This window comes from Hyperolius riggenbachi, chromosome 6 (assembly GCF_040937935.1).
Source record: "Hyperolius riggenbachi isolate aHypRig1 chromosome 6, aHypRig1.pri, whole genome shotgun sequence".
In the NCBI taxonomy this organism is placed as follows: domain Eukaryota; kingdom Metazoa; phylum Chordata; class Amphibia; order Anura; family Hyperoliidae; genus Hyperolius; species Hyperolius riggenbachi.
Genome location: NC_090651.1, coordinates 6,956,048 through 6,973,002, shown reverse-complemented (window position 1 = coordinate 6,973,002; position 16,955 = coordinate 6,956,048). Strand labels below are relative to the sequence as shown.

General features: G+C 44.3%; 1 protein-coding gene across 4 annotated transcripts in view; it reads left to right on the top strand.

Annotated features, from left to right (window-relative positions):
- The window catches only part of THYN1 (thymocyte nuclear protein 1), a 122,473-nt gene that overhangs the window by 91,650 nt on the left and 13,868 nt on the right, over positions 1-16,955 (top strand). For all 4 annotated transcript variants that reach the window (XM_068238800.1, XM_068238803.1, XM_068238804.1 and 1 more), the window contains exons 2-6: positions 3,299-3,352; positions 5,703-5,890; positions 10,281-10,349; positions 12,819-12,911; positions 16,307-16,402. In XM_068238800.1, the coding sequence (XP_068094901.1) occupies positions 3,299-3,352; positions 5,703-5,890; positions 10,281-10,349; positions 12,819-12,911; positions 16,307-16,402 (500 nt within the window). The remainder of the gene's footprint in view (positions 1-3,298; positions 3,353-5,702; positions 5,891-10,280; positions 10,350-12,818; positions 12,912-16,306; positions 16,403-16,955) is intronic.

Here is a 16,955-nt window from a genome sequence, read left to right as displayed (position 1 = left end):
AATAACGCCCTGGCAGTTTTTATTGGTCCAAGTTCAAGCTGCATAACATTTACATGATATTTGAATGCAAGGAGAAATGCCCAGCTCCCAATTGTCCCTTTTTTAGCGGGAAAGTCCCTCTTTGGGAAGCCAATCCTTCTGTCTCCCCCATTTGTCCCTCTTTCAGGACTGATGTACAGTTCTGTGTATATACATGTATTTTTTCTACCGAAAAAAACGTGTTTAAGTGATTCTAAACTTTATTCCAATCCTTTAAATTGATATATTCCTTATGCTCAAAGGTAATATGAAGTAAAATGAACCAGGATAGAGAGGACCAGTGTGGTTTAAATTATACATTGGGCTCTATTCATAAAACTTTACCGCAAGTTTTCCGCTCAAAACAGCGGATTTTCCCGACCATTTAGCAAAGTGGGCATTCATAAAAGCTGTTCCCGCATGAAAATCTACAATCTCCCAGCAGAGCGAGAAATTTCCGCCTTCTCCAGTGTTTTTCTAGATTTATCTAGAAAAAAGTAACAAAATGGCCATTCATAAAGTTTAGAGGAAGCGGTATGTGGACGGGAAATACCGCTTCCTCTGATTTTGCGGATTACATACAAGTGAATGGGACAGACCTCCCAGAGAGAGCAGTGCACGGAGGGACTCTGCCGGCTGAAGTGTTTCCGCATGCCTTCCGACAGCTTACCGCCAGCTTTCAGCGGGAGATCTCCGCACTTGCATCGCAGCTGGCAACATTTTTATGAATTACCACCCAGAAGTCTAAAATACCGCTGCGGTATTTTCCCTCCAGGAGTTTTTTCGCCACAACTTTTTTATGAATAGAGCCCATTGTATTTTTTCTGGTATGTGTGACTAGGGGTGTGTCCTGAGAGTATTATTAAAGGCGTGGCGGGGGTGTGGCTAAAGTGTCCCGCTTTCTTAGGGCCTGAACCCACTAGCGCAGTTGTGTTCGCTTCTGTCCGGTTTTCAGCATGTGTAACATTGATGTTTAACTGAAAAGCGGATACAACTGCGTTGGTGGGCTCAGGCCCTTACCTCAAAAAGTTGGGAGGTATAGAAATGATTTGAATCTCATTGATTGTCCCCAGTTGGGATGCTGAGAGAGTTCATCTGTGAGGATACTATAGTGACTGAGATGCTATTCATTCATTCCAGGCTTCAAATTGTCTGCAGTCTGGAACTAAGCAGGTTCTTGTATAGGAGCAGACTTAGCGATTGGCCAGGCAGGCCCCCAGGACTCCCCCGGTCACTATGGAAGTGTGGTGTGAACTGATGGTGACCCACAGGTGTTGCACCGTGCGCTGTCCAGCTGGAGTGCTCCTCCTTCTGTCTCCATGGCTTCCCGCAGCGGCGTCTCTGACCGGCCACCATGTTACACAAGTTCTTACCTGCCTGTGGGGAATGGGGAATAAGGTGCTCAATGAGATGAAAGTCATTTTTCAGCTGATGTAGGATAGTACAAAAAATTGTATGCAAATGTATGCAGCTCAAAAATGGGCCAATCGAATTTTACCTCAGCAGGATTTGGTTGGTTCATTTTCAAGGTGCATAGATTTGCATACCAAATTTTCATCATATTGCATCAACTCAAAAAGATTTACATAAGGACTGAAACCCACTAGCCACCTTTTCTAAACGCTAGTGATTTGAAAAGTTCTTGCTAATGCAATGCTATGGGGGATTTTTATAAAATTACACCGCTCAATAGCATTACATTAGCAAGGGCTTTTCAAATCACAAAGTGCTCCGAAAAGTGCTGCTGGTGGGTTCCAGGCTTCATGCCTGTAACACCCTAGTAGTACGTTACTAAGCAGTCTTTAAGCACTTGGGATTTGAAAAGCTCTTGCTAATGTAATGTGATCCCACTGAAGCGAAGTGATTGTATAAAAAATCCCCCATAGCATTGCATTAGCTTTTCATATCACAAGCGCTTAGAAAAGGCTGCTAGTGGGTTTGAGCCCTAAGGCCCAGGGAACACCAAAAACCTGTACCAGATCCGCAAAACGCTGGAGGTTTTTAAAGCAGATTTTCAGAGCGATTCTAGGCATGTTTAGGCCCCATTCACACTAGAGCGTTTTGCTGCGATTTCGCAAAACGCTCAAACGCTAGTGCTTTTTAAAAGTGCTAGAGTAATGAAACCCTATGGGCCCGTTCCTACTTGGGCGATTTGCGCTAATCGCTGCAAATCGCTCAAAAACGCGAAACGCAAACATGTTGCCTGCACCATTTTCAGGCGATTTCCCAGAGATCGCATTTCAGTGCTATAGAAGCGCTAAACGCAATTGTGGCAAAATCGCCGCAGTGTTCAGTGATTTTTCCACGTGAAATCGTGGAAAAATCACTCCTGCAAAACGCTGGCAAAAATCGCCGGCGTTTTGTAAGTGTGAGTGGGGCCTTAGAGAGGTTTTCTAAACATGCCTAGCATTTTTTGGAGCATTTTTGTGTAGCAGATTTCATATATTGTTACAGTAAAGCTGTTACTGAACAGCTTCTGTAACAAAAACGCCTGGAAAACCGTTCTGATCTAGCGTTTTTCAGAGCGGTATTCCACTTTTCTATACTTTAACATTAAGGCAGAAGCGCCTCAGAAATCTAAAAAATGCTGCAGCCCCCCAGTTTGCGTTTGTGGAAAAATGAACCGCTCTGGTGTGCAGCAGCTCATTGAAATACATTAGCCAAGCGGTTTTCTATCCCCAAGTGTTTTTAAAAACGCTCATAAAGCGCTCTGGAGTGCACCAGCCCTAAGGCCAGAAACCCACTAGGAGCGATTTTATGAGCGCTTTACGATTTGAAAACTCTTGCTAATGCAATGCTATGGGAGTGATCCCATTTGAGCGATGGAATATTTTATTAACATCCCCCATAGCATTGCATTAGCAAGAGCTTTTTCAAATGACTAGCGATTAGAAATCGCTCCTAGTGGTTTTCTGGCCTTAGGGATGATTAGAGATGGTATGACTTGCAAATAAATTGTAAGCCGCTTGGAATTAGACCAATAAAATAAACTTCCTGCTGATTCTGATTGGTCGAGCCCCGAGCTGCATACGGTTTTCAAGCAAGACAGAATTACTAGCATCCTTTGTAGCATCTGTAGTGGAGGGTGTATTTTCAATGCACTGGAGGGAGGTGGGGTCAGGAATAGCATCGGATTGGCCCAATCCAAAGCTGCATACAATTTGCATGCAAGCCGGGAGGATTTGCATGTCATTGACCATCTGTAGTAGTTGGCTGTAGCTGCTCTCTCCACAAACTAGCCTGACTCCTAACCTTACTGTGATATTATTCTGCTGCGCAGTGACATCAGCGATGGGGCGGGGCAAGAGGAAGAGGGCGGCCTCTCCAGAGGAAGGTAAGATGATTGCCAGTAGTACGATTGTTATTTTATTTATTTTTTTAATCAGTTTTGCTTTTCATTGTCATGAAAATAATCAAGCGTTTAAAGGACAACTGTAGTGAGAGTGATATGGGGGCTGCCATATCTATTTATATTTATTAAACAATACCAGTTGCCTGGCAGCCCTGCTGGTCTATTGGGCTGCAGTAGTGTCTGAATCACACCAGAAACAAGCATGCATCTAATCTTGTCAGATCTAACAATAATGGGCTCTATTCTCAATGCCTTAGGGCTCGTTTCCACTAGTGCAGTGCGGAATTGCCTGCATTTCACCGCGAACGAAATCGCATGCGGGTGTGATTCCGCATGCGATTCCGCATAGGTAAGGGTATATGCGAATTTAACCATATCACTGCCTGTGTAAAGTAACATTAATACCTATGTGAAATCGTATGCGAATTCGCTTAAAAAAACGCATGCTCAACCTGCATGCGATTTCCCTATTAAAATACATTAGCGGCGATTCGCGTGCATTCCTCTCGCATGTGAAATCTGACGGCTCTGCCGTGCAGATTTTAGCCGCACACAAAAACGCTCCCGCAGACGCACAACTGGAAACAGCCCCATCCACTTGCATTGCCTATGCGAATCCGCATGCAGAGACCGCATGCAGATTCGCTATAGTGGAAACGGACCCTTACCGTATGCGGTAAAGTAGTATGTGCAAATTATCACCCAAAAGATCGTCATTGTGCAATTCTCAAAGATTTATCTCCTTAAGTTTCCGCATGCGGTAAAAAGTGACTAAATTTCCTCCACTTTGAAATTCTTAATTAAATAAATGTGCGCATAAGTGGTGATAAGGATTTTTTTCTATCACCTATAGAGAGCAGGTGATAATTTTCACATATCTGCTGTTGCAGTCTAACATGGAGCCTTTCCAGCTTTGTTTGCGTTCATGTCAATTGTACGTAGCAGGAAACAGAGAAGACGGGTGTGCCTAATCTCAAGGCACACTTTCTGACCTCGTACAGTCTTTTAGATGATTCTATAGATGCCGAGGAGGAAATTCCGGTACTTTTCCGTTAGCCGGGCACAACCACCAGGTGGCGTTAATTACTATTCCCCCTCCAGGCCGCCATGGATAGTAGGGAAAGATGTAACTCTGCTGTAAGCGATCGCTGGAGTTTTATCGCCACCTAGTGGTTGCGCCCGGCTAACAGAAAAGAACCGAAATTCCTCCCTGCTCTAAAAGATAAGCAACAGCATAATAACCTTTAAAGAAAAACATGTATTTGTTACAGCTGATACAAATTCTGCAATACATCTCCAGTGAGTGTACTCCCTGCTTTAATGGAAGCAGACATAGGATGAACACACACACTGTACACATACTGTACACACACACACACACTGTACACACACACTTTACGCACACACACACTGTACACTACACACACTGTACACTATACACACACACACACACACTGTACACTATACACACACACACACACACACACACACACACACACACTGTACCCACACACCACACACACCAACACACCACACTCCGTACACACACTGTACACACACACACTCACACTGCACACCCACACACTATACACACACACATACACACACACATATATATACACACACACACACACACACACACATATACACACACACACACTGTACACACACATTGTACACACATATACGCACACCACACACTGTGTACACACACACACACACACACACACACACACACACACACACACACTGTACCCACACTGTACCAACACACCACACTCCGTACACACACTGTACACACACACACTCACACTGCACACCCACACACTATACACACACACATACACACACACACACACACACATACACACACACACACATATATACACACACACACATATACACACACACACACACTGTACACACACATTGTACACACATATACACACACACACACACACCACACACTGTGTACACACACACACACACACACACACACACACCATACCACCGCCATCCTCAGTGGAGGGAAGCTTGTGGATAGTTCCCGATCTTACATCCCTCGGTTCCATATTTAACTCACGCATGCAGAGTATGGCCACGGTCATACACGGACAGCCACGGTGATACACAGACGGAAGCAAGACCAAGAAGAGGGACACGAGCTGCAGCTGAGGGGATTGGAGAAGCCTCTGGACCACCAGCACACGCCCCACTACTTACAGCAAATACCTATTTTTTTTTTTACTTTTCCTTAGGGGTATACTTGAAGTACATTTTGTAGAAAAACATGTAGGAAAGATGTTTCCCGTCTCCAATTATATCTGCACAGATTCCAAGAAGCCAAATGACAAAGTCGAGGATTCAGCTGCAGAAGATGCGTCAAAGGGCGTCCGGAAAGGGAGGAGGAAGCCGGCAGCCGCGTCTGGGGGAAACGGCGTCGAGAAACAGGAGGAATACCACTGCTGGCTGCTGAAGTCAGAGCCAGAGAGTCGCATGGAGAAAGGGATGGACATGAAGGTACGTAACCTCCGTTCCATTGCTGTGGAATGGTCTTTGGCCGGATAGATTGCCTGTTATGGGCTGACTCACATCTGTTTAATGCTACATACACACGACCAACAAACTGCATGACCGACACCCACGATAAACCGTTTACACGACTCACTTACATGCTGCACGGAAGCGAAACGATGGACTACACGACCTGGCCGCATTCAGAACAAATACATTGTTCAAACGACTTGTACACACGCGGCCAACTGCACAATATCAGACTAACAATTGTGTGAGTTGATCCGCGTCTATTAGACAACATTCAGGCGGATTAGTTGAGTGTGTGTACGATGGACCTTAGAGCTAAATACTCACCTAACGATGGATTGAGGAACTTCACCGTCCTCCTCCTACCCACGGGAACATGCAATGGTACACGAAGGGTGCAAACAAGGCCAAACCATCATTTACACGGGAGTCGTCAGGGATATTAAAGTGTTATGTTACTGTGAGTATCCGCCTGTACCCACGTAATGAGATTGGTGATTTTTTTTTTTTTTTTTTTTTTTATGTGCGACGAGCGATTGTGTCTGCAGTTGTTTTAGAAATTGTGTAGTCGGTGCGGGCCTTAAAGTGAACCAGAGACGAAAGCACCCTCATGTATTTTACCATATATATCAGTGGAAACATTAGAGAAAACACCTACCCTGCTCTCTGTTTCATCCTTGACTGCTGAGCCTGCTTGTTATCAGCCCTGATAAAATCCCCCACTGAGCATTCAGTCTGGCTTTGCTCAGGGATCATTATAGCTGAGTCTGTCTTCTCTAATGTCTTTTCAAGCTAAAGCCTGCCCCCTTCTGGCTCTGCTATAATGACTCAGCTATAATGATTCCTGAGTAAAGCCAGACTGAATGCTCAGTAGCGGATTGAGCAGTGAAGGATGAAATAGAGAGCAGGGTTGGTGTTTTCTCTAATGTTCCCACTGATATACATCAATTGAACCAGCGTTGCTGCACCAATGGATTTGGTGTGCAGAGACCACCCCTGGAGTCACAGGGAATTATCAGCAGTCATCAAAGGTCCGCACTATCCAGTATTCAAGTTTCTTTCTTTATAGCTCTTATTAAAAAGACATGAGTAAAAAACAGGTCTGCATGATAACGCACAGGCTACATAGTTACATAGTTATTTTGGTTGAAAAAAGACATACGTCCATCGAGTTCAACCAGTATAAAGTACAACACCAGCCTGCTCCCTCACATATCCCTGTTGATCCAGAGGAAGGCGAAAAAACCCTTACAAGGCATGGTCCAATTAGCCCCTAAAGGGAAAAATTCCTTCCCGACTCCAGATGGCAATCAGATAAAATCCCTGGATCAACATCATTAGGCATTACCTAGTAATTGTATCCATGGATGTCTTTCAACTCAAGGAAAGCATCTAAGCCCCCTTTAAATGCAGGTATAGAGTTTGCCATAACGACTTCCTGTGGCAATGCATTCCACATCTTAATCACTCTTACTGTAAAGAACCCTTTCCTAAATAAATGGCTAAAACGTTTTTCCTCCATGCGCAGATCATGTCCTCTAGTCCTTTGAGAAGGCCTAGGGACAAAAAGCTCATCCGCCAAGGTATTATATTGCCCTCTGATGTATTTATACATGTTAATTAGATCCCCTCTAAGGCGTCTTTTCTCTAGACTAAATAAACCCAGTTTATCTAACCTTTCTCGATAAGTGAGACCTTCCATCCCACGCATCAATTTTGTTGCTCGTCTCTGCACCTGCTCTAAAACTGCAATATCTTTTTTGTAATGTGGTGCCCAGAACTGAATTCCATATTCCAGATGTGGCCTTACTAGAGAGTTAAACAGGGGCAATATTATGCTAGCATCTCGAGTTTTTATTTCCCTTTTAATGCATCCCAAAATTTTGTTAGCTTTAGCTGCAGCGGCTTGGCATTGAGTACGATTATTTAACTTGTTGTCAATGAGTACTCCTAAGTCCTTCTCCAAGTTTGATGTCCCCAACTGTATCCCATTTATTTTGTATGGTGCTAGACCATTAGTACGTCCAAAATGCATGACCTTACATTTGTCAACATTGAATTTCATCTGCCATGTATGTGCCCATATAGCCATCCTATCCAGATCCTGTTGCAATATGACACTATCTTCCTGAGAGTTGATGATTCTGCACAATTTTGTATCATCTGCAAAAATAGCAACATTGCTCACTACTGCATCCACTAGGTCATTAATAAATAAATTGAAGAGCACTGGACCCAGAACAGACCCCTGTGGGACCCCACTGCTAACAGTCTCCCATTTTGAGTATGATCCATTGACCACAACTCTTTGCTTTCTGTCCATTAGCCAGTTCCCTATCCATGCACACAGACTCTTCCCCAGTCCTTGCATCCTCAACAGGCGTTTCGATGCTTCTTCCTCAAACCATTGCAGAGTCTGACAATCCATCACACATCACACACATCTCATATAGGTCTCAAGAGGACCTGATGGAAGACTTACAATTTGCATATTCATGAGTGAGATCTACCAATCACAAAACTATAATGTGAATTTGATAGCAAATTTAAATAAATTCTCACAACAATATATCAATCATGATTAAAATCAATTCTAATTTCCAATTCTGACATGAATTCACATTTCAAACATCTAAAAACACCCTCCAATGTCTCACTTATTATTTCTCAGGCTCAAAGGAAGAAATTACCATACTGTGGGACACACAACCAATCACCTGCAAGCCTACAACGCCCGCTTGAAGACTACGCGGATACGCAATGCACGTACGCATGAGAATTCTGCCGACAACGTCCGCCTAAAGACTTCTACGCATCACATCCGCATATACGTACGCATTGGTCATAGCCAATCGCAATCATGCCTACAACGTCCGCACAAAAACTGCTGACGCGTCACACGTGTACGTGTCCAGTCACCAAAAGCGCCTAAAGCGTCCGCAAAACGACATATACGCGGAAAAAAATGCGCATTCAAAAGCGTAAAAATTACAAAAAAGGATGCATTGATTGTAAAGTGTCCCCACAGATGGCAACAACCTCCTAAAAAAGCCTCCATCTATTCAGCTTGAGATAAATTATATAATAAGTGAAAGAATTGAGAAAGAAGGATCGAAACGCCTGTGTGTTATCGTTATGCAGACCTGTTTTTTACTCATGTCTTTTTAATAAGAGCTATAAAGAAAGAAACTTGAATACTGGATGAGGCCCACTGATATACTGTATATGGTAAAATACATGAGGGTGCTTCGTCTCTGGTTCCCTTTAAAGAGACACTGAAGCGAAAAAAAAATGATGATATTATGATTTGTATGTGTAGCACAGCTAAGAAATAAAACATTAAGATCAGATACATCAGTCTAATTGTTTCCAGTACAGGAAGAGTTAAGAAACTGCAGTTGTTATCTCTATGCAAAAAAGCAATTAAGCTCTACGACTTTCAAAGTCGTGGAGAGGGCTGTCTTCTGACTTTTATTATCTCAACTGTAAGTGAAAAGTTTTCTTTTTCTCTGCCAGAGGAGAGGTCATTACTTCACAGACTGCTCTGAAAGAATCATTTTGAATGCTGAGTGTTGTGTAATCTGCACATATTAGAGAATGATGCAATGTTAGAAAAAACACTATATACCTGAAAATAAAAGTATGAGAATATTTTCTTTGCTGCTAATCTTCTAGTAATTATTCATAGTACACAACCAATTCATTATATCATATATTTTTTTTCCGCTTCAGTGTCTCTTTAAGACTATGCCCATTTTTATCAATCCTCTTGTTTTCAGCCAGAGGACAAGAGTCAGACATGATAAAGTTTATGGTAATGGACATTGTCTGGATCAGTTTGGAGTATCTAAAGTTGTGACAACCGCTGGCAGGAGAGAGAAACCTAAAAGTGCCCATACACTTCATTTTTTTTCCCACCCCCCATTGATTCACAACAGATTTGATCATTATGAATGAATCTGTTAGAAATCAATGCAACAACTAGCTGGGCCATTTCATTTTGGATGACAATGGATCAGATGTCGGTGGGACGGAAATGACAGTAGATCAACAGCCCATAGCATTGCGCTATACTGAGCAGTACAACGCTGCAGTCAAATACATTTTTATTTATTTTTTTAATCATAGATTTCACAATTTTTGTCTTGTGTGGATCTCCTTTGATTGGATGCTGATTGGCGAGAGATCGATCTCTTGGCCACATCTGGTGCCCATCTGTTGATGTATTCAGTACATTGGACAGCTGCCAGGCAGAGGGACACAGTGACAGGGCTAGTCAAAAAAGTTTCCTTTCCATTCTGCTGTAAACCTTATAAATGTATTCCCAAAGTAACTGTACTTAATATCACCTTCTCATGCATTTCAGTTCGGAATAGAAGACTTGAAGACACAACCGAAGCAGACGGCATGCTGGGATGGAGTCCGGAATTATCAGGTTTTATATTCATGGTGTTCTGGGAGCGGTTTTTGTTGGAACTTGTTCACATATCACAGAACATGTCCTGGGAAAATGGTGTCTGAATCGGTTGACATAAGCAGCTTAAAGGAATACTATCGATACCCAAGTGTTCTAAAATGACAATGTACAAATAATGTCTAAGTAGCTGTGTAAGCATTTTCCTACTTTTCATGTTAATTATCAGAGGCAAAAGCTGTAATTTATTGAGGGTAGGATTTAGCCATATTGGGACAAATCAATTGCAGAAGGGGTGTCTGCTTCAATGCACAGCCAGAGTTGCATATCAGACTGCAGAAAGCAAATATCAAACATATCAAACTCTGAAAGCAAAAACAATATGAAAAGCTGTGACAATTCGTTACATTTCCTCTACTCACTTCAGACACTTCAGTCAGAAACAGAGCTCCCAACAGCTGCAGCTCCTGTGTCCTGTCTCTCTCTCTGTCACACACAGAGCTACACATAGAGTTAACTGATCAAGTGTGAGGGGAATTTCCCCTCTCCTCATGGCTCAGTCAGCCGTCAGTTTTGGTGTCAGTAAAGTTTGAATGTATTTTGATAACAGTAAACAAAGAAGTTGCTACTAAAATGTGTACACCAGTACTTAGCAGCACTTCCCAAACAATTCCTGTGTCAATTGAAAAAAATATGTGAATCGATAGTATTCCTTTAAGCACTTCAGGAACTTAGGCCTACACCCCCCCCCCCCCCCCCCTAGTGACCAGGCTATTATTTTACAATGTAGGGCTCTGCAGCTTTAAGAGCTAGCTGCAGAGCCATACAACTCAGCACACATATGAATCCCCCCTTTTCTGCCCACCAACAGAGCTTTCTGTTGGTGGTCTCTGATCGCTGCTGCAGTGTTTTGTTTTGTTTTATAAATAACCCCCGCCGGCCAATCACCGCGATCGGCTGTTATAGGCATCAGCCTATGAGAGCCGATTGCTCTTGTGCCTCCCCAGGGGACAGCCGAGTGACACGGCTGTCCCCAGTACAGCGCTGCCGTAGATCGCAGCGCTGTACAGTGTAAATCACCGTCTAACAGTCTTCCGCGATCGCCGCTGGGAGACTGATGACGGAGCGGAGCTTCGTGTGCATACGCACGCGATCTCCGGCAAAACCCCGCCCAAGGACTTGATGCAATTATCTAATCAACCAATCACCTGTCAGTTGCTGCAATGCTTTTATGGGGTGTGGTCCTGGTCAAGACAATCTCCTGAACTCCAAACTGAATGTCAGAACGGGAAAGAAAGGTGATTTAAGCAATTTTGAGCGTGGCATGGTTGTTGGTGCCAGATGGGCCGGTCTGATTATTTCACAATCTGCTCAGTTACTGGGATTTTCACGCACAACCATTTCTAGGGTTTACAAAGAATGGTGTGAAAAGGGAAAAACATCCAGTATGCGGCAGTCCTGTGGCTGAAAATGCCTTGTTGATGCTAGAGGTCAGAGGAGAATGGGCCGACTGATTCAAGCTGATAGAAGAGCAACGTTGACTGAAATAACCACTCGTTACAACCGAGGTATGCAGCAAAGCATTTGTGAAGCCACAACACGTACAACCTTGAGGCGGATGGGCTACAGCAGCAGAAGACCCCACCGGGTACCACTCATCTCCACTACAAATAGGAAAAAGAGGCTACAATTTGTACGAGCTCACCAAACTTGGACAGTTGAAGACTGGAAAAATGTTGCCTGGTCTGATGAGCCTCGATAGTCAGAATTTGGCGTAAAACAGAATGAGAACATGGATCCATCATGCCTTGTTACCACTGTGCAGGCTAGTGGTGGGGGTGTAATGGTGTGGGGGATGTTTTATTGGCACACTTTAGGCCCTGTAGTGCTAATTGTGCATCATTTAAATGCCACGGGCTACCTGAGCATTGTTTCTGACCATGTCCATCCCTTCATGACCACCATGTACCCATCCTCTGATGGCTGCTTCCAGCAGGATAATGCACCATGTCACAAAGCTCCAATCATTTCACATTGGTTTCTTGAACATGACAATGAGTTCCCTGTACTAAAATGGCCCCACAGTCACCAGATCTCAACCCAATAGAGCATCTTTGGAATGTGATGGAACGGGAGCTTCATGCCCTGGATGTGCATCCCACAAATCTCCACCAACTGCAAGATGCTATCCTATCAATATGGGCCAACACTTCTAAAGAATGCTTTCAGCACCTTGTTCAATCAATGTCATGAAAAATTTATCAAGAAAGGGGAACGATTATTCAGTTGTTTTTTTTGTTTTTTCAATTTAAAATCAGATCGGACATGTTGTAAAAATCTTTATATTTGATCTAACAGAATAATTGAACAAAATTATCTAATTGAAAAAATTGTACCGTGTATTAGACTCAACAACAGGCCTGCTGGTCATTTATAGTTGAATAAAAGTCCAGCTGATAGCGTGTCAGTAACGCACTGCTGTCATTCTAGGCTCGGAACTTCCTGAGACAGATGAGGCTGGGCCAGGAAGCGTTCTTCTATCACAGTAACTGCAAGGAGCCCGGGATCGCTGGCATCGTGACGGTGAGGATAGACATCGCTGTATAATGCTCATCTGCTAATAAACAAGTACAAAACATGTATGGAGCAGGTGTGGAGCCTCCTAATGCAAAGTATCGTGTAATGCTGGGAATACACCATGAGATTTCTCAGTCGATTTACTGTCCGATCGATTTTTCTTATCAATTTCCATTCACTTGTAGGAGAAATCGATCACAAAAACGATCGGACATGTCAGAAATTATCTATTGATCTCTCACTAGAAGGTAGCGTCTGCACAACTAAAAAAGTCCATGCAATTTAGTTGTGCAGACGCTACCTTCTAGTGAGAGATTGTTTGTGTATGTAGAAGGAGCTGCTCCAACAATCCATTTTAGTGTTTAGGGTGTTATTTATATGCAAATTGAGATTAGGGATATTGGTGTAGCGCTATCTCTAAAGCTATCCATGGAAATTATCTATCGAACCATCTATCTGCTGAAACACAATTATTGTCTTAGCGAGCTCCACCCCTAATGCACCTTCCTCCTAAACAACAGTGGGTATGCTGCAAATTCAAATGTCACACCAACATAAAATTATAAAAACCAGAGAATTTGCGCTGCCTCACAGTCCACTAATAGTAAAGGGTAACCCAAAGGACAGTTCTTGGCCTCGTAGTCACCACCAGCGTAGTTGGTCGTCCTCAGTCAACCTCAGACAGAAGAAAAACAAGAAAAAAGATTCATCGCATAGCCTGTCGGTTCAACACTTAGTCCTCCACCAGCTAGGGCCCGTGTGGTATTTAGAGGGCAACACCTTCCTCCTGTGCTCCACCACCCTTAGGGATTGCCCTCACCTTTGGCTGTAGCTGCCCAGACCTCACAGACAGCAATTAGCGCATATAGGTAACCTCCAAGACCTGGCTTCTACTTGCTTCAGACCAGTAGGATAACTTACACCTCCAGTTGCTCATACAGAAATAAAGAACATATCATTGCGTAGGCTGTTACTACACTTGCTCCAATGGGACCAGACCCACTAGTCACTATAACACCGTGCCTATGGATCTATAGGGGCCACCTCTGGGACACACACGTGTGCTACCACCTACCAGGACCGTGCTCACCTTTAAGAAACGCTGCCCCGGTCACAGACAGCCACACAGCGCTTTATGGTGAGCGGTCCTCCTTAAACTTGCGGGTAGGTTACCTCCACGCATGCAGCTCACTGCAACTGACAATCTTGATATGGTGTAAAACCGTTTATTTAAGAACAGCATAAAAAGAGTACTACTCACAAGCGTATAACGGAATCAAGCATATCATAAAAAGATCATGATGACGTCTCCTCCGTGCACTGCGACCTCCTGTCCGTTTAGCCACGCCCAACGCGTTTCGTCTCACGAGCCCCTGATGAGTCGTGAGACGAAACGCGTTGGGCGTGGCTAAACGGACAGGAGGTCGCAGTGCACGGAGGAGACGTCCTCATGATCTTTTTATGATATGCTTGATTCCGTTATACGCTTGTGAGTAGTACTCTTTTTATGCTGTTCTTAAATAAACGGTTTTACACCATATCAAGATTGTCAGTTGCAGTGAGCTGCATGCGTGGAGGTAACCTACCCGCAAGTTTAAGGAGGACCGCTCACCATAAAGCGCTGTGTGGCTGTCTGTGACCGGGGCAGCGTTTCTTAAAGGTGAGCACGGTCCTGGTAGGTGGTAGCACACGTGTGTGTCCCAGAGGTGGCCCCTATAGATCCATAGGCACGGTGTTATAGTGACTAGTGGGTCTGGTCCCATTGGAGCAAGTGTAGTAACAGCCTACGCAATGATATGTTCTTTATTTCTGTATGAGCAACTGGAGGTGTAAGTTATCCTACTGGTCTGAAGCAAGTAGAAGCCAGGTCTTGGAGGTTACCTATATGCGCTAATTGCTGTCTGTGAGGTCTGGGCAGCTACAGCCAAAGGTGAGGGCAATCCCTAAGGGTGGTGGAGCACAGGAGGAAGGTGTTGCCCTCTAAATACCACACGGGCCCTAGCTGGTGGAGGACTAAGTGTTGAACCGACAGGCTATGCGATGAATCTTTTTTTCTTGTTTTTCTTCTGTCTGAGGTTGACTGAGGACGACCAACTACGCTGGTGGTGACTACGAGGCCAAGAACTGTCTTATCTGCTGAAACAAATGATGGCGTATTCCCAGCATAATGAGTAAAATGATACGAGGGGTGTCAGAGGCGTATCCAGAGGGGTACAGGCATGGCTTGCGCCATGGGCGCCACAGTACCGTGGCTGCCCCTTCCTCCCGCATGCTCCACCACCATACTGGGAAGTGCTATCCTGGGAGGGGGGGGTATAGCAACCTATACCGGGGGTGCTACTTATATGGGGGGCACTCATCTAATTACTTATGCTGGGAAGGCAACTTAAACTGGTTGACTACCTATACAGGAAGGGCTACTTCTTGCTATCTATCCTGGGGGGGGGGGGGGGCGACCTCTGGCTACCTGGCCACTTATATTGGGTGGCTAACTCTGGTGACTTACGCTGCGAGCTACCTCTGATTAACAATACTGGGGGGCTAATTCTCACAACGTATACTGGGGGGCACCTCTGGCGACCAATACTGGGGTGGTCACCTCTGGACATCAGTGCTGAAGGGACACTCAGTATGCATATGGGGCACAATTGGATATGGAGCACAATTTCATTGTTTGCCATAGGCGCTACAAGGCCCTCAAGACTCACCCTTTCATGCTCGCATACCCCCCTACACCAGCACCATAATATGTCCTGTTAGACACCCTCTCAACAGATACACCTATTGTCTCCACCTCACCCTTTAGATTGTAAGCCTCTGGCAGGGCCCTCTCCCTTAGTGTTTCCAGCTTGATAATGCAATCTTACTGACAATCACCCCTCTTGTGGACTAGAACAGTCTCTATTTTGACTTATGACACTGTATTATCAAATCATTTGCATGATCTTGTTTTGTTGTGAGTTTCCGTATATGTTCTACCTGTATGTTTACCCATTTATCTATTGTGCAGCGCTGCGTAATATGTTGGCGCTTTATAAATACAATAAATAATAATGATAATTACCCAGATACGCCCCTGAGGGGTGTATAAAGAAACAAGAGGATTATAGCTACATTTTCTGAGTTCTGATAATTCCTGCTCTTCACCCTGAATCCCGGAACCTGGGCATGGAGTCACATGGTAGTGACAATGTGCCCATCACCTCTATGGAATAGGCAGGGCATGTAGACTGGCGCCATACAGCTAGCCTGCCCCCCAGGATCATAGCAGCTGCTTTTAGTGCTAGCCTTATTTTCTGCAACACCCGAGATCAGGAAGGGGGGGGGCAACAAACAGATCTGATTGGCTGTTTGAGGTCCCGGCCCCTTTAGTGAATCCTGTTCTCTCCCTGTAACTGCAGATCGTGAAGGAGGCGTACGCCGACCATACGCAGTTTGATCCGAAGAATCCGCATTATGACGCCTCCAGCAGCCGTGAGACTCCCAAATGGTCAATGGTGAGTGTAGAGCGGTCTTGGGCTGGGTTCGCACTGGGGCGCTGCTTTGTGTGGAAACATGACTGCATCGGAGGTAAAAGTCACATCTTGTGTTAGGTGTTCTGCATAGTGCATACAGTCAATGAAACGTATGCTTCACTGCACTTCTAAGTAGGCCTGCTGCACTGCATGCCTTGCATTGTCCCAACAGACCTGCTGCACTGCTAACAGGCCAATGTAAACGCGCCACCATATAATTGCATCATGTTAGCAATGCGATTATATTGCCCAGCGCAACACCCCAGTAGCCTCACTTCTTGTACTAACATTTTTATCTTCCAAATATGCGTAATAAAACAGTTCTATAAATCACAAAAACCGGTATCTGACACAGTCAGAAACATACAATTGCAAGGAGTATACAGAAATGTAAACAGGCATGACTGTTCCTAATGAAGCTTCTTTGGGCCGGTGGACACCAAAAAGCACTAGCGTAATCGCAAACGCTCAGCGCTTTTTGAAGTGATTTTTCTAGGCATGTGCCTAGTGATTTTCTAATCATGCCTAGCGACTT